Source organism: Delphinapterus leucas, chromosome 10 (assembly GCF_059928025.1).
Source record: "Delphinapterus leucas isolate spDelLeu-1000000601 "Yukka" chromosome 10, BTC_Dleu_Yukka2, whole genome shotgun sequence".
NCBI lineage: Eukaryota > Metazoa > Chordata > Mammalia > Artiodactyla > Monodontidae > Delphinapterus > Delphinapterus leucas.
In genome coordinates, this window is record NC_143138.1 from 102,168,268 (window position 1) to 102,188,128 (window position 19,861).

Sequence of the window (19,861 nt, forward strand, 5' to 3'; positions counted from 1 at the left end):
ACATGTGATGCATTTTCAGTGGTGAGTGTTCTTAATGCAGCACCAAGCCTTCTAAGAATTACTATCGTTATCATCTTTTTGTTTAGTTTACACACATTTCTTGGTCAGAGCACAGGTCATCTAGTGTCTCGGGTATAAGAGTGTCCCATTCTAGGCCCGAGCGCTTGGACGCATGTCTGGGCAGGTGCTTCCCCCAGGTTGCTGGCTGCTCTGTCTGTAATACAGGGCATCAGTTAAGAAGCGTGTCGATGCTTCAGCATCCGAGCAGCCTGGGCTTCGTCCATAGTTGGGTCTGAAAGTCTGAGGGCAGTGGGTCTGGTCAGTCATTACTGTGTGGCAGGGCGCTGCAGCCCTGGGGAGGCCTCAGAACCGAGGACAGGCCCCTCCTGCCCCGAGGCCTGGTTCTCTCCCACACGGGGCGCCCTGCTGAAGGGCAGTAGACTGGGGGTTCCAAGTGTCTCCGTGTGCTGGGCGTGCAGCGTCCAGCTCTTTAGCCCCTGTCACCATGCAGGCGGGTTGTGTACGTAGCTGGGCTGGGGGTCCTGGCCAGAGCCTGGCGTGCACCGCAGACTTTAGGGAAGCGAGTCTAAAAGCAAAGGGACGAACCTGGGTGTGGCTTTCTGAGACCCTTAAAGGGGAGATGGCTCTGAGGTGGAGCTCTCAGGACCCTGCCACTGCGTCCTCAGGAGGAACGCAGTGGAGACAAGTTGAAAGGCCAGAGGGCACCCACAGGGGCTTCTCAGAAACACCGTCTCGAACACATTGTGGCCTGATGGAGACAGTCTGGAACATCTGACCATCATGAGAGTTTCCTAGGTGTTGTGCTTTTCACATTACGACCCAGCAACTCTGTGAGGTGGGTTGTATTAATACCCTGTTTACGGACGAAGAAACCAAGGCACAGATTGCCTGATAGTCACAAAGCCGTCGGGTCCTTGGCCTTAATCAGTCCTGCAGGGTCGTGTGGTGCTGGGCCCCAGAGGAGCACAGGAAGGGCTTTCTGTTCTCCCAGGGCAGGGCCGGTGGCCCCTTCGTGAGGGCAGATGAGGGCGGGGAGCTGTGCCCCCACCAGGGAGGTTAGAGGGGATTTAATAAAGAGGGATTCTGAGCTTACCCTTTGGTGCATGGCCCAGATGGACAGCACATCCCAAGACACCCAGAGAACTTTGGGGTTTGCTCACTGACCTACGGTAGAAGTCAAAGAACGGGGCACATGAAAGATACCCCCGGACAGGAAGTAGTTAAGCTGCCTCTCTTGCATCTGTGTGGTAATGAGATGGAAAACGCCTCCAGAAATAAACACACCTACGTGACTCATGGTAACGGGTGCCACAGGGCTGGAGTGGATTCCAGACAGATGCTCTAGGGGAACAGATGGGGGAGGAGCCTGCAAAGGTCCACCGAGAACAAGACATCAGGTGGAAGCTCACTGTCCTTTGTTTTGATGGGTTGTGTTGTTTTGTTTTGTTTTTTAATTGAGATACAGTTCCCATCACTGTCATTTTTAACTGGCTGCTAGACAGGAAAGTCAGGGCATGACATCATTACAGGGAACATGAATTTTGGCAAGCCCCTGTCTTGCACGGCATCCCGCAGAAGGTTCAGAGAATTACAGGTGAGAGGGCAGTTACCCCAAATTAGTTCTTCACATTTTCTTTCAGTCTTTCTTCCTTAAACATGTAATGTTCCTTCTTGCCTTCCATATTTTTATTTCCCGACGTCTGCCTGCCTTCCGTTAAGTAGGGGCTTCCTTTCTCTCGGGCCCGTTTACAGAGCCCCTACTCTGTACTGCGGGCACTGCTGGGGGGCTGCAGTGGTCAGGGGGCTGCCCGGGTTCCTCCCGCCTGGAGCTCCAGTGATGACCTGCAGACACCCCCGCCAGTGGGGCAGGCGAGGGAAGAGAGGGGCCTGGAGGAGGGGTGTCTGTGAAGCCATGGGCAGCGTTCCCAGCACAGAGAGGGGGCACAGCCTTCTCCCCTTGCTGCTCAGTGCCTGGTGCTGGTGCTGTAGATGTGCCCGGCCCAGTAACCAACCTATTAGACCAAACAAGATGTGGGGAGGACGAGCTGGCTGAGGGAGTCGATGTCTGAAAAGAACTCGGGTGACAGGAATGCTGGAAATTACTGGGATAAATTGTGCTGAGGTTGGAAAAAGGACGGGTGTGGGACAGGGGTTCCTGCGTCCAAGACTCAGCTGGTAAAGGACCCATCGCCTCCTGAGCCGTGGTCTCCCAGGGCGAGTGCATGCTGGGCCGCCTGATGGGCTGGGCTCGGAGGCAGGGCAGTGGGCTCCTTGTCATTCTGGGTTCGGACCCACCGCCCCCGGAGCTCCATGGTCCTCCCCGGACCCTGCATGGGGTGGGAGTGGGGGGCTCTGACAATCAGAAGCACATCTGGGGGGTCAGCCAGGGTCGGGAGGGGTCAGAGACCGGGTCTCCTAGGAGAACGTGGGCCTCCTGGCCATGGAAGGGCAGCCTACAGGATGACCCGTTACTCTCAGCGGGTGATAGCAGGGCTGGATTGGGGCCCCAGGAGCTGTCTTCCTCTGCCTGTGGACAGACGGGGACCTTTCACATCCACAAAGCCTTCCTTGTTCAGTGCCTCTGAGAAGTAGTGAGGTCCTGCAATACAAGAGGTGTTGAAGGGCTTCCCTGGTGGCGCAGTGGTTGAGAGTCCGCCTGCCGATGCAGGGCACACGGGTTCGTGCCCCGGTCCGGGAAGATCCCACATGCCGCGGAGCGGCTGGGCCCGTGAGCCATGGCCGCTGAGCCTGCGCGTCCGGAGCCTGTGCTCCGCAACGGGAGAGGCCACAATGGTGAGAGGCCCGCGTACCGCAAAAAACAAAAAAGAGGTGTTGAAGGGGTCCGCCAGACAGGCCCTTCTCTTCATCGCCTTCGGGCTTTGTAAATAGGGTTACATCATGTGGTGCAAGATGCGTCCAGAGTCGGTCTATTTATTTCCTGAAAGGGCCTTTTTCATTTGCAGAATGTTAAACAAGGGAGGACACTAGTGCTTCCTGAAGCAACACCGGGTAATGCTGCTCTCTGAGCAGTGGCGTTACCTTATTATTTTATTACGACGTGTGTCCTTGATGCACTGCTGCTGTGTTCTGATCACTGGGTACATCGTCTACAAGAGTCTTAACCCAGCATGGCTGGGCTTCCCCATTAGAGACCAGGAAGTGGGTTGTGTGGACTGGAAGGGCTTCTCAGTTCCAGCAAGTGCCTGTGGAAATGCAGAGTGCTGGCTGCCCCCCCCGACACCCCTCCTCCCCCATCCCCCGAGTTTGGTTCAGCAGGTCTGGCATGGGGCCAGTTATTTGCAGTTTCCCAGGTGATGCTGGTGGCCCAGGGAACACACTTTGAGAACCCTCTGTTCCAGGGCACATTCTTGGGGACTTATTGGAACACACAGATACCCTGGGACAAGAGGTGGGCAAGTTGCCCCCCTTTCAGAATTCCTGGGAGTTTTGAAGGATGTTCTAGCTGAAACTCCTCCAGGATCCTTGTCCTGGGCGCCTCCCATGGCAGCCCCTGCCTGGGACCCCAGTGGTGAGCAGGGAAGCTGTCTGTGGTCCCTGCATCCTGTCCCTGTCTCATGCAAGAGGGCTGGAACGGGGCCACATACGCAGGCACAGCGAGTGGGTTATTTGGAAACCCCCAAAGGACGCCTAGGTCCAGTGAGCCCCACCCTGGGCCCCTCGATGCAGAAGCCGACTTCACTTGCTTCCGTGATGAACAGGAAAGGGTCTGATGTCGGTATCCTGCCAGCAGCGGCAGTTTGAGTCACAGGCTGTGCTTAATTTTAAAAAAGAAAGCTGCTCATGGCATCCACAAAAAAGTGATTGCCTCTGAAAAATTCATGGAGAGTGTCAGCTTTGTCCACAGCCATGGAGAATAATATTAAAATTTAAAGCACTGAAAAAAAATGAAGCGAAAAAATCAAGCAGCTGTACTGACAGCGGGGTCCAGGGATTGGGGTGGGGGAAGGAGGCGACACTGACTTTTAACATTTCCTGTTTTTGCTCTCTCTCCCCTCTCTGTTCTGCTTTGTTTCTGGGTGACCAGAACTCTCAATGCCCTCCGATCAGTACGAGCTACAGCTTCAGAACAACATCTGGGGCCCCGAGGGAGACCCGGGCCGGCCCGTGGCGGTCTTGGCCCAGGACACATCGTTGGTCACCGCAGTGCAGCTGGGACAGAGCAACCTGGTCCTCGGCCACAGGAGTATCCTTTTCCCGGGCAGCGCGCACGCATCTGCGTGTCTTGCACAGGAGATGTGCTGTTTGGAAGTCAAGTCACTTTTCTCCCTGAAAGCTTGCCGAGGCTAAAAATAGCCCCGTTTTCCCTCAAGGTCTGAAAATCAGAAAGGACCAAAATCCCACCCCAGCTGAGCGGAATCGCTCACCTCTGGGGAGACTTGCTGGAGAGGTTTTGAGGTGAGGGGTGGTGGCCGGAGAGGAGCCCCAACCCCGCCTCCGGAACCTTCTCTGGTCTCATCTGAGGGGCCTGGCCGAGGCTGTTTCCACACCAGCGTGTGGGTTGTCATGTGTCCCCAACTTGTTCGCATGCCCCGGGTGGTCTCCAGGGTCCTTGCAGAGGGCCCCCTTTTGGAGTGGAGGAAGTGCCCTGTGGTCGCTGATTATGGAAACGACCAGTGCTGTGCATGGCCTCAGGCCGGGACCTTCCCATCCCCTCTTCTCCCCACGTGATGTTGATGATAACGAAGCTGCGGGAGCCAAGCCGACGCCTGCCAGCTGGTTTATTTGTTCCTTAATTCAGAATCCAGGTATCCGCATGCAGGGCGCTTCCCGGTTACCCAATAGCACCATCTACGTGGTGGAACCCGGGTACCTGGGTGAGTGTGGGCATCCTGGGTCGTTTGTGATCACTGGAGTTAAAAAGTCAAATAAAAGTAACAGCCCCCCAGGAAATGCTTCACTCTGGCCAGCTCTGCCAGCGGGGAGGCCGGGGACATCAGTGCCACCCTGCCCTTCCTGGGACTGCCCCCCCCCAGCCCTTCCCCTGTCTGTGCACAGAATAAGCAGAGGGTAGACCAAGGTCAGCTGGTGGCCAGCTCTGCAGGGAGAGAAACAGGATAGGGTAGAGTGGGGGAGGGCTGTGTCTTCTGGTTTTATACCAGGGCTCTGCCCAGACCTCACCATGGCTATGGACGTTTGGAAGATGCCTTGGTGGAAAAGAGGGCGAGGCTCGAGGCCGAGACAGGAGGGGAGGAGTCCACAGCCCTGGAGGACCCGGACGGGCACAGCCAGGGCCCAGGAACTGCCGTAGAAACAACCCCTGGAAAGATGTCTGGACACACGTGTTACCTGGGCCTGAGCCGCCTCTCCTGTTGGGCGCCCTGAGGTGGTTCGGGTGAGAGAGCTGTTGGCTGATGCCCAGCAGCCCCCTGGTCCTCTTGTTGGCTGCTGAGTGAGGCTGCTGTTGGGTGAGACCCACGCTGACATGTAGTGACCTCGGGCAGGGTGGCCCTGTGTGTCTTGGGAGCGCCATCTGCTCAGAACCCTTGGTACCTTCCGTCTGTCTGGCACGTGCGGGGCACTGGAGTCTGGAGGAGGGAAGTGGGGGCCTTGTGCTTGGTTTTGCAGCGAGAGACCACTGCAAACAGATGGTGACAGGACAGTGGTAAAGAGCAAGTAAACGTGAGTGCAGCAGAAGGGCTTCTGGGAGATGGTGCTCGAGGCAGGCGTTCTCTCAGAAGCTGCTCTTGTGCGGGTTCGCTATCCTGGCAGAGGCACAGCTCAGGCGATGGTGTGGAGGTGGGCAGCACGTGGCGTTGCAGGGGTCAGCCAGCAGCTGGCGGCATCGTGTGTGGGAACAGAGCTGGAGGCCTGGGAGGGCAGGGCCGGCTCACAGGGAGAGCGCTCAGAGTATAGACCTACGGTGGATTCAGGGTGTAGACTCACGGTGGATTCAGGGTGTAGACTCTGTGGATTCAGCGTGTGTGCCTGCTGTGGATTCAGAGTGTAGACTCACAGTGGATTCAGGGTGTAGGCTCTCTGTGGATTCAGGCTGTAGACTCACTATGGATTCAGGGTGTAGACCTACTGTGCACTCAGAGCGTAGACCTACTGTGGGTTCAGAGTGCAGACTCACTGTGGATTCAGAGCATAGATCTACTATAGATTCAGAGCACAGACTCACAATGGACTCAGAGTGTAGACCTACTGTGGATTCAGAGTGTCGTCTCACTGTGGGTCAGAGCCACCGTGGATAGGGTCAAGTGTGAATGGGCCCTGGGGCAGCCGGTGGGGAATGTTTGGTCCTGGTGCATCTGAGGTCAGCTCAGGTTCTGAGGGCTCAGGCCTGATATGGGCATTAGATCTCACCGTCACGCACAGCTGGTTCCTCCCCGGAGGAGTGCAGAGGAGCGGCCTTGGGGCCTCGGTGCTGACCAGGCCTGGTGCCATCCTCTCCCTCAGCCACAGGCCCCTGTGGCTTCAGCACTGAGGCTCTGTGTCTGCCTGTTTTGTAGGGTTCACAGTCCACCCTGGTGGCAGGTGGGTGTTCGAGACCGGCCGCCTGTACGAAATCACCGTCGAAGTGCTTGACAAGTCCGGCAACAAGGTCTACCTGTCGGATGTGAGTCTCCCTTCGGGCCTGATGGGGTTGGGGGGTGGGGTGCCTCTCCTGGAGCAGCTGCCCAATGAGCAGCCCCCAAACACAGGGGGCCCTGAGCAGGCAGGCTGAGTTGCGGTGCTTCCTAACGGTGCGGCTGGGTCCATGGAAGACAGTGTCGTGGGACCCCTCGGGCGTCTCAAGGGCCTGTCAGCCTGTGCGTCTGCACCAGGGGCCCCGCCTCCTACAGGGCTGGAGCTGGGAGAGGAGGCCCCTGGCAGCAGGGTCACAAAGGCAGTGCTGCGGAGGTGGCGTCTGCCCGCTGCCCTCCTGCCCCTCCTCATTAGCCTGGGGACCTCACAGCACTGCAGAGCCTCAGGGCCAGGAATACCTGCAACCTGTCCGGAAGGCCCCTTGACTGAGGCCAAGCTCAGTAGCTTCCTGGCTCTGGAAAGAGCATCACAAATGGGCAGGTGGAAAGAAGTCTCGGCCGTGTTTGGTCCTTTGTGAGAAATTCCCAGGATCATGAGAATCTCTGGACCTTCCTTGTGGGGTCTGAGGTTTCAAGGAGCGGGCGAGGTTCCCCTTCAGCCTCTCTGCTGAAGCCACTGCCTTCCTTGCGTTACTAGACAAAGACTCGGTCGATCACCATTTTGGGAGAAATTAGCTCTAAGGGCTTTTGATGTCCTTTTTTGTATTTGGTGGTTTCCTTGTTGGGACCGCAGGGTCTGAGAGCCAACAGTAGCCTTCGGGCTCACGAGTGCCAGGTCCTCGGGTCACAAGGGGAGGGCAGCCTGGGAGGGGTCAGAGGTCAGAGGCCAGAGCACTCAGAGCTCAGATCCAGGGCCTGGCTGCTGTTTGGGGGCCACATGGCTTCTTTCCTGCGTCCCAACGTCCCTGAGTTGTCCTGGAAGCTCCTCTCACCTTCCTGCCTCACCTTCCAGAACATCCACATCGAAACCACGCTCCCTGCGGAGTTCTTTGAGGTTCTGGCTTCTTCCCAGAACGGGTCGTACCATCACGTCAGGGCGACAAAGAGGGGCCAGACGGCCATCGAGGCCGCCCTCACCTCCGTGGTGGACCAGGCAAGTTGGCGCCTCCCTCGGCCCCCCCAGCCCCCCCGGGACTTTCGCAGATGGAAATGTCAAACCAGGCTGGACATGAGCCCGGGGGAGTCGGGACCCCAAGAGTGCACTGCTGTCGTGGGCACGACGGGGGTCCCTCCTGCTCTGGGCTCACAGTGGTGTCTGGGGGTGGGGGGTTTGGCCTTTGCCTGTCCCCTGTCCCTGTGCTGGGCCAGAGCCCCTCTCCCTCTGCCCTTTGCTGGCCCCTGTAAAAGTGAGCCTGCACCTCTGGGACTGGAGGTAGAATCCCTTGCCGGGAGCAGTGTCGGGCCCGTGTGTCCAGCCGTGCACTGACCAGGACCCACGAGCATCTCTTCGGCTGTTTTGGGTGCTTGGATTCTTCAAAGTTTTAAAATTTCCCCGTGTATTTAAAAGGCCAGTCGGTTTCGGTGGGAGCAGATTTTACCGATTGGAAGCTTGGCGTGGGTGTTCTTATCTTGCTACCCCACACAAACCTCTCCCGGACCTGGCAGCGGCAGAAACGGCCTGTGAACCAGGCAGAGATTCCTACCAAAGGGAGACTCCTTTGGGCGAGTTGCTGTCACGCCCCATGACTAGGTTTCCCCTTCCGTAAACTGGGGATAACCACGTCCATCCCGTCAGGGGTGCTGTGAGGATGCAGTGAAGCAGCATTTATTGGAGTGGCTGTTGCAGAGCCACCAAAAGCCGTCTCCATGGAGATGGAGAAGGCCACAGGGTACCTGGCATCTTCCTTCCCACTCCCCCACAACTGAAAAATCTACCCTGGGGACCAGTCCCCAGGGAGGGGCGGGGGCCTGCTTGAGTGCTGACCTGGTTGTCATGGTGGCATATGGCACCCTCCCCCCCTTGCAGGATGGAGGTGTCCACACGTTGCGGGTGCCTGTGTGGAACCAGCAGGAGGTGGAAATCCATGTCCCCATCACCCTCTATCCAAGCATCTTGACGTTTCCCTGGCAACCAAAGACGGGCGCCTATCAGTACACGATAAAGGTAACCGTGAGACCCCATCTGGGTGCATTCCTTTGGGTGTCTCCATGGGGTTGGGGTTCTACGTCCATTCTGTTTCTACTATAATTACCTTCTAGTGGTCAGGAGAGAATTCAAAATCAGAGTCTTTATGCTTTCTGTATTGTCTGAGGTTTCTGTCACAGCAGTGTATTTTGGTAATTAGGAAAAAACCTTGAAAAATAGTAAAGAAAGCATGATAAAGAAAGTCCTGAACATGGATTTAACTTCCACACGTTTCTTTTTGTAAAAAATTTTTGTTTTCTGGAAACAGTGTAAAGATCTTTAGAGAAAAATTTGGAATTCGAGGGGAAGGCATCTCCAACTCTGTCACATCTAAGGTGTTCTTGGTCTTTGTTGTTCACGTGCCCACCTGGCGTTAGTGGCAGGGCCCGATGCCCGTCGGGGCTAGAGCCCATGTGGCCTGCCCCGTCCCATCAGTTTTTGCTGTCTCACGGCAGTGAGGACAGGTGTCCTGTGTGGGTACTGGGACCCACTGCCTCTTCACTCAGGTGTGTCACCGTCTTGGCCCCTCTAGGGTCCTGGGATGGTGGCCCCTGGTCTGGAAGCCTCTGGGCTGTCCTTGACTTCACGGCAGATGACTCGAAGCGGGCAGGGGTCTATGTCAGGAGTGGGCAGGGAAGCCGAGTCCCACACCCGGCTCTGGGGCGCGGGTCTTCCCATTCCAGCCTGAGCTCGGGAGGTGCCCCTGGGTCCTGGGGCCGCTGTCATGGGCATTTGCATACGCGCCTGTAAGCCACAAGGTCCCCAGAATATGAGGACCAGAAAGAGACAGGGTGGGGAGAGCGAGGGGCAGAGGCAGTGCCAGCCACACGTTGGCTGATGCCACATGTCACCACGTGGTGGCGCGATGCCGACTGCGTGTGAGAGAGAGAGGGACCAAGGGACGGGCAGGTGGGCTGACCTGATGATGGTTTCCCTCCCTAGGCCCACGGTGGGAGTGGGAACTTCAGCTGGTCTTCCTCGAGCTCTGTGGTTGCCACGGTCACCGTCAAGGGCGTGATGACCACAGGCAGTGACACTGGACTCAGTGTGATCCAGGCACATGATGTGCAGAACCCGCTACATTTCGGTGAGATGAAGGTAAGACCTTGGGCTAGGTCGGCCGCGGGGAGGCTCGGGTGGTGGTCTGCGGCCACCGTCTTAACCAGCCTCAGGCTTAATTCAGAAACACCCTTTCGCCCTTGGCCTTGCACTTGGCTTTGGTGGTGGTGGTGAGGGCATCGGGTGTCAGGTCCAGCCCTGCCCCTGAGCTCATGGCCAATTCAGGGACATGGTCGTCCCATCCCACACCAGGCAGGGATGGAACCAGCCGGGTTTCTGGAAGGGAGACCAGAGGACACAGAGACACGAGGTATTCAAAGGAGTCATTCTAGAAGATACCCCCAACCTGAAAGCTATGAATCTCCAAGTTGGAGGGGCCACTGGGCGTTGGGTTGTAAATTCACAGTGAAGGGAAAGCTCCCAGACTCCAAGAGACTGGCCCCATTCCTTTCCTCTGACTCCTGTTCAGGTCCAAGTCGGGAGTCCCTGCATGGGGCCCCTACACCTGGTGTTCGTCCCAAGTGACGTGGGACCAACTCAGCAAAGGCCGAAGGTGGGAGTGGCCACCTGCAGCCGAGCCTCTGCCAGCCCCACCTGGTGGCCTCCGGACCCCAACTCTTTCCTGACCGACTGACCCTGATCTCAGCCTGTTTTATTACCTCATTTAGGGCTGACATGAAAGCTCCATATACAGTGCGTCCATCCCCAACCGTCTCCTACACTGTTTGGGACATTGACGTACAGGTTTTTCTCCTCTTTTTATTTCGATCCACACGCACCTACCTAAAGATCCATCTAACTCGTGTAAGGAGGGTTGTAACTGAGACCCCTTAACTGCAGCACAATTGTCAAGTATTTGGATAATCTGTGACCAGGTTGCCCCCAAGCTTCTTTATCGCAGTAAATGTGCCCCTCTCACCTGGCTGCTCAGCCCAGAGCCTGAGGACAGTTCCTGAGCATGTGTAGTGGTCAGAACCTGGCTTCCAGGGCCGCCTGCCTGGTCCAGACACCACCGTGCTCCAGCCGGGCAGGCTCTTAACCTCCCGTGCCAGGTTCCTCATCAGGCAGACAGGTTGATAATAGAACCTTCTTAACAAGGAGGCTGAGAGGATGGGATGAGTTCATTCTGTTCCTGGAACAGAGCCTGGCGTGTGAGAAGTTTGTGTGGTGTAAGTATTAGTGTTGTTTTTGGTGGTGCCCCTCTCACCCTGCACACTCACCTTCTTTATGTTCCTCCAATGCGCTGAGCCGTATGTGCCTCAGGACCTTTGCACGGACCGTCTCGTCTTCCCAGACCTTTGTCTGGCTGCCTCTGACATGGCTCCCGGATCTGAGCTTCTACAGCACCCTCCCAGGGAGGCCTTCCCTGACGGCTCTGTCCTGAAGGTCTCCCTGCCCCCAGTACACACCACCGTGTCCCCCAAGCTCAGGCTTCTCACCGATGGGTCCTCAGTGCTCATACACAGGGTCTAAGGAATGCTGAGCAGTGGCTGTTCCTCCTCCGAGGAGCCTGCCAACCATGCACGCCCCTGTCCTCCAGGTGTACGTGATTGAGCCCAGCGGCATGGAGTTCGCCCCGTGCCCAGTGGAGGCCAGCATGGGCCAGAGCCTGGAGCTGCCCCTGAGGATCCACGGCCTCATGCCTGGTGGGGCTGACGAGGTGGTCACGCTGAGCGACTGCTCCCACTTTGACTTGGCGGTGGAGATGGAGAACCAGGGCGTGTTCCAGCCGCTCCCAGGTAAAGCAGCGCTGTGAGCGGCCGCCGGACGGCAGGGTCGGGGCCGACGGCCTGGGTTCTCAGCGTGGGCTGCCCCATATTCCTAATTCAGGGGCTGAACCAGCAGCACGGTCATAGCCTGAGAAATGGCATTTGTCCCCTTGTCCACCATCAGCAGTGGTCTGGTCTGGATCTTACTGCCATGTGGTTGCATGTCACTCGGCTTTCTGAGCCTCAGTTTCCACATCTCTAAAACGGGTGTCATCCGAAGTAGAGGCGCATGTCACCATGCCCGTCGCGGTGCCTGGAATGTTACAGGTGCTCAGGATACACTGTCAATAGGGGTTCTGACGGGTTACAGAATTATAACACCTTAGTGACTGCACGGTCCCTCCCTCCAGGGCCCTCGAAGCCAAGCACCCCCTGCAGGGCTGGGCAGTGATATCGGTGGTGATGGTGGCAGCTATGCTCAGCCACCGTCTTATAGGGTGTCAACCCTTCCGGGCGTGGTGTGTGCACTTGGCGTGCGTGACCTCACCAGGCGTCACAGCGACCGTGGTAGGAGGGGCTGTGGTTGGGTCACGTGTCAGACGAAGAGACTGAGGCTGCGTCGCGCTGCCCAAGGTCCCGTGAGGTTCCCGGGCCACGAGGCATATGGAGCTGGGTGTGTCTGACACTGACCCTGGATCCTTAGTCCCCCGGGAAGCAGGGCCTCCCAGGGGAGCCAACCCAGGGAGTGCCCTCCGATTGCAGGTGACGAAAACCAAGGACCGATGGTGAGTACGCTCTGGGCAGGGTTAGAGTGGGCGGGGAGCAGCGTTCGCAGGCACACCCGTGGGGTGTGTGTGCACACAGTGGCCTGGCGTGGCGGAACCTGTCGAATCCGGAATCACGGGGGGCTTGGGGGGGCGTGGACCTCAGGGGCCAGAAGTGGGGGCCACCGCTGGTTTCGGAGCAGAGGAGTGACCACGTGATGCTGGCAGAGTTCAGGAAGCTTGACAGCAGAGGTGTTTGTAGGCTCGCCTGTGGGACCGAGCGGCTTTCCACGCCGCCACCGTGCTTGTCGGCACTCACAGAGCCGTTTGAGCGTGAAGCTGCTTGGACGTCACAGAACGTCCCTGGACATCATCGCATTCACATCCTTCCCTGGAGGTGCTGCTGCATCCTCTCTGACTGTCCAGGAGAAACTGGGCTTTATGGACTGTGTCCCCAGTGAGGCCACTGTTTAGGGTGGAAGCGAACATCAGTGTGGGAGAGGCAGGCCCACCAATGGCAGGAGAGGAGCCTGCTGCTTGCACCATCACCCCACGGGCGTCCTGGAGGGGCGTCCACAGGCTGCAGCCAGGAGGTCCCCGGAATAAAGAACAGTGGACAGGGTTTGGGTTCCACAGTCCTAGGTCCCAGCTCTGCATTTGTCAGAATTCCTGGCGTGCTGTGCTCCAGATCTGTGCGTTTCACCTGTGTGAATTTGACCTTAAGAGAAAAAGAACCCTAAAGAAATACTGACCTGCAGATAATTATGTGTGTGCGAAAGCGTTTAGGATGAAGTGTACTGATGCCTGCGGCTCATTTTTTTTTCTTTAAGATATTTTTGATGTGGACCATTTTTTAAAGTCTTTATTCAATTTGTTACAATATTGCTTCTGTTTTGTGTTTTGTTTTTTTTGCCCATGAGGCATGTGGGATCTTAGCTCCCCGACCAAGGATTGAACCCGCACCCCCTGAATTGGAAGGCGAAGTCTCAACCACTGGACTGCCGGGGAAGCCCCACGGCTCACTTTTCGAAGCATAAGAAAGTGGAATGGACTGATGGATGGGGAGGTGGTGGATAGATATGCAGCAGAGAAACAGAAACAAATGTTAGCTGCAGAATCTAGGGGACAGGTCTGCGGAGCTTCACAGCATGATTTCTTTCTAAATGTTTGGAAAGAAAACTAAAATTCCACCAGAATGGCATTTTTTAAACAGGTGGAAAATACCAAGTATTGGCAGGGATGCGGTGCAGCTGTGAGTAGCAGTGTGACTCGACACAGCATTTTGGGAAGGATAGTTGGCAAAAGTGACGAAAGCTGAACATAGGTGCTAAGGACCGGAGGTGAAATCCTGCACTCCTTGGGACACACCTGACAGAAATGCTGAAATACGCCCCCCAGAGAAACGCCAAACGTGCTCAGAGCAGCACGATGCATCCCTCATGGCCCCATATGGCCCTGGGAGCCTCGCCAGGCTCCTGGCTCCCCGTCCTCTTGCTCTGCATTTAAATGCGGTCTGCCCTTCCTCCGCCGTCCAAAAGGGGTCACGCTGGGATCGCTTTGCTGTGACGCTTCTTGCCCGGCAGCCTGAAACGTAGATGCTTTCTGATAAAGTTCGAGAATCTCCCAGCCACCCGCTGCCGGTTCTGGCTGCCAGAGGGCGAGGCGGGGGTCCCAGCGTCAGGGTGCCCAGGAGGGTCCCGCCCTGGGGGCGTGCGGCTTTCTCTGAGGCTCCAGTGTGGCAGCTGGTGCTGTGGGGGGAGGGGAGGCCCCAGGCCCCGCCGCAGGGCTGGGCTGGAGGTGGTGGTCCTCGCCTCCAAGCTGGCTGGGGGACCGGCGGGCTCTCTGGCCTCTGCCCTGACTCCTGGCACTCCTCAGGCCGCCCACTTTGTCCCCGTACGGCTGCGTGGGGACGCGAGGCTCCTCTGCCCGTGAACTCACGCTGGGGCCCAAGTCTGCAGCTGTCGTGTCCGTCTCATCCTCAGAGAGGAGATATCCTGGCTCAGGTCCCAGGCTCGATCCCCTCCTGGTGGCCGTGCTGCAGGGCAGAGACCAGCTGCCCATGTGCCCCGGGCCTCCGTGTGTCCTGCGGCCTGTAAATGGTCCAACAGGTCTCCTCCGGTCAGTCACCTCAGATGACTTTATGATGTTGGGTGATTTAAAACCTTCATGCTGTGCACTTCACGGAAAAGTGCCGGGAGGCTGGAGGAGCTCTGCTGAGTTTCCTTAACGACCCTGATGGGCATCTGGGCCAATGTCACCTTGGCGAAGCTACCTCGGCCAGTGGTCCTGAGGAGCCTGGAACAGTCCACACGAGCCTCCTTGTCAGCAGGGAGGCCTCAGTGAGGCCCTGCACCACGGTGACCTGCTAGCTACACTAACTGACAATATTAACTAACAATGCTAACTATGCTTACTGTGCTAATAAATACTACCTACACTACCTATACCAACAATTCTAACGATACTAACTGTAGTAAAAATACAAAAAAAATTCAGATAAAATGAGAAAAAGAACAAAGAAAATAAAGAAAAATGAAAGAGTAGAGAAAAAAGAACAAATAAACAAAACGGGTAAAAAGCAAAAAACAAGCCAGCTGTGGGTCCAATGCCATCAGGTCACCAAAGGCAGCTTCCTGGGCTATAAAGACCCAAAACCTGGGCCCAGCAGGGACTTCTATAGGTTTTCTGTGAATACATCACAGTGGCACCTATGAGGTCAGAGCAAGAAACGGACCAGTCACAGCTGGGGATAAACCACAGTGGTTTTCTCACTAATCGGTCTCAAGACCCCTTTACTCTTTAACAAACAAACAAACAACCAAAAAAACAAACAAAAACAAACAAAAAAAGGACCAAAGAGCTTTCTGTTTATGTGGGTTATTCAAGATTGATATTTACTTTATTCGAAATGAAAACTGTCGGATAATCCAGTGGCCTTTTCATTTCTAGCTTGAAAATCTGTAATAATTTTTGGCTTCTAAAGACCTCATAACATAGACACTTGAAATATTAAATTCTGTTTCCTTAAACTCTGGCCTCAAAATAATACTACAACTCAACTGACATCACGACACTACAGGAAAATATTCTGTTGCATAAGACATGGTAAGGTAAGTATCTTTATTAAATTTTTGTTATTATGTCGAATACATAGTATTTGAAAACCTGGGATGTTGAGAGGTGATTCCAGACTTCCCCTTGTGGAACTCACAATCCAGCTAACCCACACAGAGGAAACAATGAGAATAGAATTTAAATAGGAATTCATTGGCCCCAAATTTTCCTTTGTGCTCTGTATTTTTTTTGAAAAAGCCTTACTGGCACAAGGATAGAGGCAAGAAAATAACAGGAGGAATATTTAGTCTCTTTGGGAGTTAAAGGAAACTACTATTAAAGGGCTTTTAAAACAACCCAAAGACTTACCTACAAAGAATTGATGTTCTAATTACAAATGATTATTATCTGTTCCAGCGGCTCACCGAGCAGTCCAATAAGACAAAGTGAACAATTTTGCTGGTCTGGAAAATACTGGAGTCTGGAAACAATTGATCTAGGGACTAAAAGAGGAAAACACAAATGCCTTCTGTTTGCCTAGCTCTCTGTGATGATTCCTATAACAAGTAACTCAGCAAGGACCGCTTGGCTTGAGCAAAGCTAGACCTGGAATCCAGGTGTCCTCTGTGTGGTCCTTCCTGCTACACCTGTGGGCCATCCCTGCGCAATTAAAGAGCGCTTCTTCACACACACACACACAAAAAGGGAATTGATTTACTATCAATTCTAAGAACTGTCGGCTCCAGGAAGTAATGCATATGAAGAAACTGCATGGAAGACGAGTAGAGACCTGGCCTGGGTGTGAAGGTACATTGTTAGCATCTGTAGAGCTGAGAGAAAGTTAGTTTTTTGTTTGTTTGTTTTGTTTTTTTTGTGGTATGCGGACCTCTCACTGTTGTGGCCTCTCCCGTTGCAAAGCGCAGGCTCCGGACGCGCAGGCTCAGCGGCCATGGCTCACGGGCCCAGCCGCTCTGCGGCACGTGGGATCTTCCCGGACCGGGGCACGAACCTGTGTCCCCTGCATCGGCAGGCGGACTCTCAACCACTGCGCCACCAGGGAAGCCCGAGAAAGTTAGCTTCCATCTGATTTTCTCCAGTAAGATCAGGAGATTTCTCATCAGAAACCTTGGAGGCCGGATGGCGTGGGCTTGATGTATTCAAAGTGTTGAAGGAAAAAAGCTGTCAACGAAGAATCCTATATCTGGCAAAACTGTCCTTCAAAAGTGAGGGAGAAATTTAGACCTTCCCAGATCAACCAAAGCTGAGCGACCTTTACCACCAGACCTGGCTGCAGCGAGGGGCATCCTTCAGGTTGAAATGAAGGACAAAGCCCTGTGAAGAAATTAAGTAAATACACAGGTGATTAGAAAAGCTGGTGCTATTGTAACTTCAGTTGGTAGCTCCACTTTTTGTTTTTTGATTTAAGAGACTAATGTATTTTTAAAAAACACAGTCTGTTTTTGGACACACAATGCATAAAGGTATAATTCTGTGACATCAGTAACTGAAAGGGGGTGGGGTCAGAGCTGTACAGGAGCAGAGTTTTTATATGTTATTGAAGTTAAGCTGGTGTAAATTGGCATTAGACCATTATAACTTTAGGATGTTAAATGTAATCCTAAGGTAACCAGAAAGAAAATAGCCATAGAATATACACAATAGGAAATGAGAAGGGCAGTAAAGTGATTCACTACAAGAAATCAGCTAAGAGCAAAAGAAGATGGCCAAGCAGGAAATGAGGGACAAAAGAGCCAGAAGGCATATAGAAAACAAACAGCAGAGTAAAAGAAATGTCTTTAGTAATTATTTTAACTGTAAATGGATTAAATTCTCCAAACAGAAGGCAGATTAGTAGAATGGATAAAAATGTATGATCCCGCCATGCCACCTATAAGAGACTCATTTTAGTTCCAAAGACACAAAAAAGTTGGGACTTCCCTGGTGGCGCAGTGGTTAAGAATCCGCCTGCCAATGCAGGGGACACAGGTTCGTGCCCCGGTCCGGGAAGATCCCACATGCCGCAGAGCAACTAAGCCTGTGTGCCACAACTAGTGAGCCTGTGCTCTAGAGCCCGCGAGCCACAACTACTGAAGCCTGTGCGCCTAGAGCCTGTGCTCCTCAACAAGAGAAGCCACCGCAATGAGAAGCCCATGCACCACAACGAAGAGTAGCCCCGTTCGCCACAGCTAGAGAAAGCCCGCACACAGCAACGAACACCCAATGCAGCCAAAAATAAAAAATAAATTTAAAAAAAGACACAAAATTTGAACATGAAAGGATTGAAAAAGACAGTCCATGCCATGCAAACAGTAACCATAAGAGAGCATGGTGGTTATACTAACATCAGACAAATAGACTTTAAATCAGAAATTGTTACAAGAGACAACGAAAACACTGTATATTCAGTACAGCTGGAAGATAAAACTGTAAACATTTTCACCCCTAATGACAGATCATCAAGATATATGAAGCAAAAATGGGCATAACTGAGGGAGAAATAGTCGGTTCTAAATAATAGTTGGAGCTTTCAATACCCCACTCTCAGGGATGGATAGAACAACCAGACAGAAGATGAGCGAGGAAGTAGAGGACTTGAACAACACAGTGAACCAACCAGATCTAAGACACATGCGACCCCACCCACCAACACAACACACAAGTGCACGTGGGGCCTTCTCCAGGACAGACCACGTGTTAGAGTACAACTTATGTCTTAGTAGATTTTAAAAGGTAGATATCATACAAGGTATCTTCTCCAACCACAGTGGGAGGACGTTAGAAATCAGTAACAGAGGAAAAGTGGAAAATTCACAAATTTGTGGAAATTACATAACATACTCATAAAGAACAATTTTGTCAAAGAAATCACAAGGGGAATTAGAAATTACTTAGAGATGAAGGAAAACGAAACAGGATGTACCAAACTTAGGGACACAGCAAAACAGTGCTAAGAGGGTAATTTATAGCTACAAGCGCTTGAGCTGCAAAACAGGATCTCAAATCAATAACCTGACTTTGTGCAGCTTAGAAAACTAGAACAAGAACGAATTAAACCCAAAGCCAGCAGAAGCAGCTGACAATAACGATTAGAGCAGAGGTAAAACAGAGAATAGGAACGCAATAGAGAAAATCAACAAAACCCAAAGTTGGTGCTTTGGAAAGATTAGCAAAGTTGGCAGACTGTTAACTAGACTGACTAAGAAAGAAAGAGGAGACAAACTATTAAAATAGAAGCGAACGTGGAGACATTATCAGTGACTGTGGAGAAATAAAAAGGATTATGAACAATTGTACCCTAACGAATTGGATAACCTGGGTAATACGACAGATTCCTAGAAATACAAAACCTGCCTAGACCGAGTCACAAAGAAATAGAAAATCTGGATAGACTCATTACTAGCAAGGTGACTGGATCGGTAATCAAAAGCTTCCTGACAAAGAAAGTCCATGGACCTGATGGCTTCACAGGTGAATTAAAGAACTAACACTTATCCTTCTTCTAAAAAATTAGAGGGAGCACTTCCTAACTCATTCTGTGAAGCTAGCATGATCCTGATACCAAAGCCAGACAAAGATACTACAAGAAAAGTACAGACCAATATCCCTTATGCACGTGGATGGACAAATCCTCAACAAAATACTAGCAAACTGCATTCAGTTAAAAGGATTAAACACCATGAACAGGTGGGATTTATTCCTGGAATGCACTGTTTCAGTAGTCTAAAACTGATGTGATACATCACATTAACAGAATGTAGGAAGAAAACCGCATGATTCTCTCAATTGATGCAGAAAAATCAGCTGACAAGTCTCAAAACCTTTTTATGGCAAAATCAGCCTACAAACTGGGAATAGAAGGAAACTACATGAACGTAATAAAAGCCATATAAGAAAAACCCACAGCTAACATCATGCTCCATGGTGAATGGCTGAAAGCCTTTATTTACCCTGAGATCAGGAACAAGACAAGGTTGCCTGCTGTCACCACTTTAGCATAATACTGGAAGTCTAGCCAGAGCTATTAAGCAAGAAAAGGAAATGAAAGACCCAAAATTGGAAAGGAAGATGTAAACTTATCTGTTTGCAAATAACATGATGTTATATGTGAAAACCCTCAAGATTCCACCAGAAGAACTCTTAGGTGTAAAATGAATTCAGAAAAATAGCATTCATGGTGGAATCTCAAAGGATCCGGAATAGCAAAAACAATGCTGAGAAAAGAACAGACTTGGAGATCTCATTCTTCCCATTTTCAGGACTTATTACAAGTTACAGTAATCAAAACAGAGTGGCATTTGCACAGACTTACAGTCCGATGGAATAGAATAGAGAGCCCAGAAAATACTCTGTGTGATACTATAATGACGGATACATGTCGTTACACATTTGTGAAAACCCATAGTATGCACAACACCAAGAGGGAGCCCTAATGTGAACTGTGGCTTCCGGTGATTGTGGTGTGTCAGTGTAGGAGCATCAGTTGTAACAAGTGTACCACTTTGGGAGAGGATGTTGATAATGGGGGAGGCTGTGTATATATGAGGGTAGGGAGTACGTAGGACATCTCTGTGCCTTTCTCTT

General features: G+C 52.9%; 1 protein-coding gene across 3 annotated transcripts in view; it reads left to right on the top strand.

The window, feature by feature from the left end:
• Positions 1-19,861, top strand: part of NUP210 (nucleoporin 210) — a 100,640-nt gene that overhangs the window by 25,827 nt on the left and 54,952 nt on the right. For all 3 annotated transcript variants that reach the window (XM_022562564.3, XM_022562565.3, XM_022562566.3), the window contains exons 7-13: positions 4,067-4,225; positions 4,788-4,856; positions 6,495-6,601; positions 7,522-7,662; positions 8,536-8,673; positions 9,637-9,792; positions 11,294-11,492. In XM_022562564.3, the coding sequence (XP_022418272.2) occupies positions 4,067-4,225; positions 4,788-4,856; positions 6,495-6,601; positions 7,522-7,662; positions 8,536-8,673; positions 9,637-9,792; positions 11,294-11,492 (969 nt within the window). The remainder of the gene's footprint in view (positions 1-4,066; positions 4,226-4,787; positions 4,857-6,494; positions 6,602-7,521; positions 7,663-8,535; positions 8,674-9,636; positions 9,793-11,293; positions 11,493-19,861) is intronic.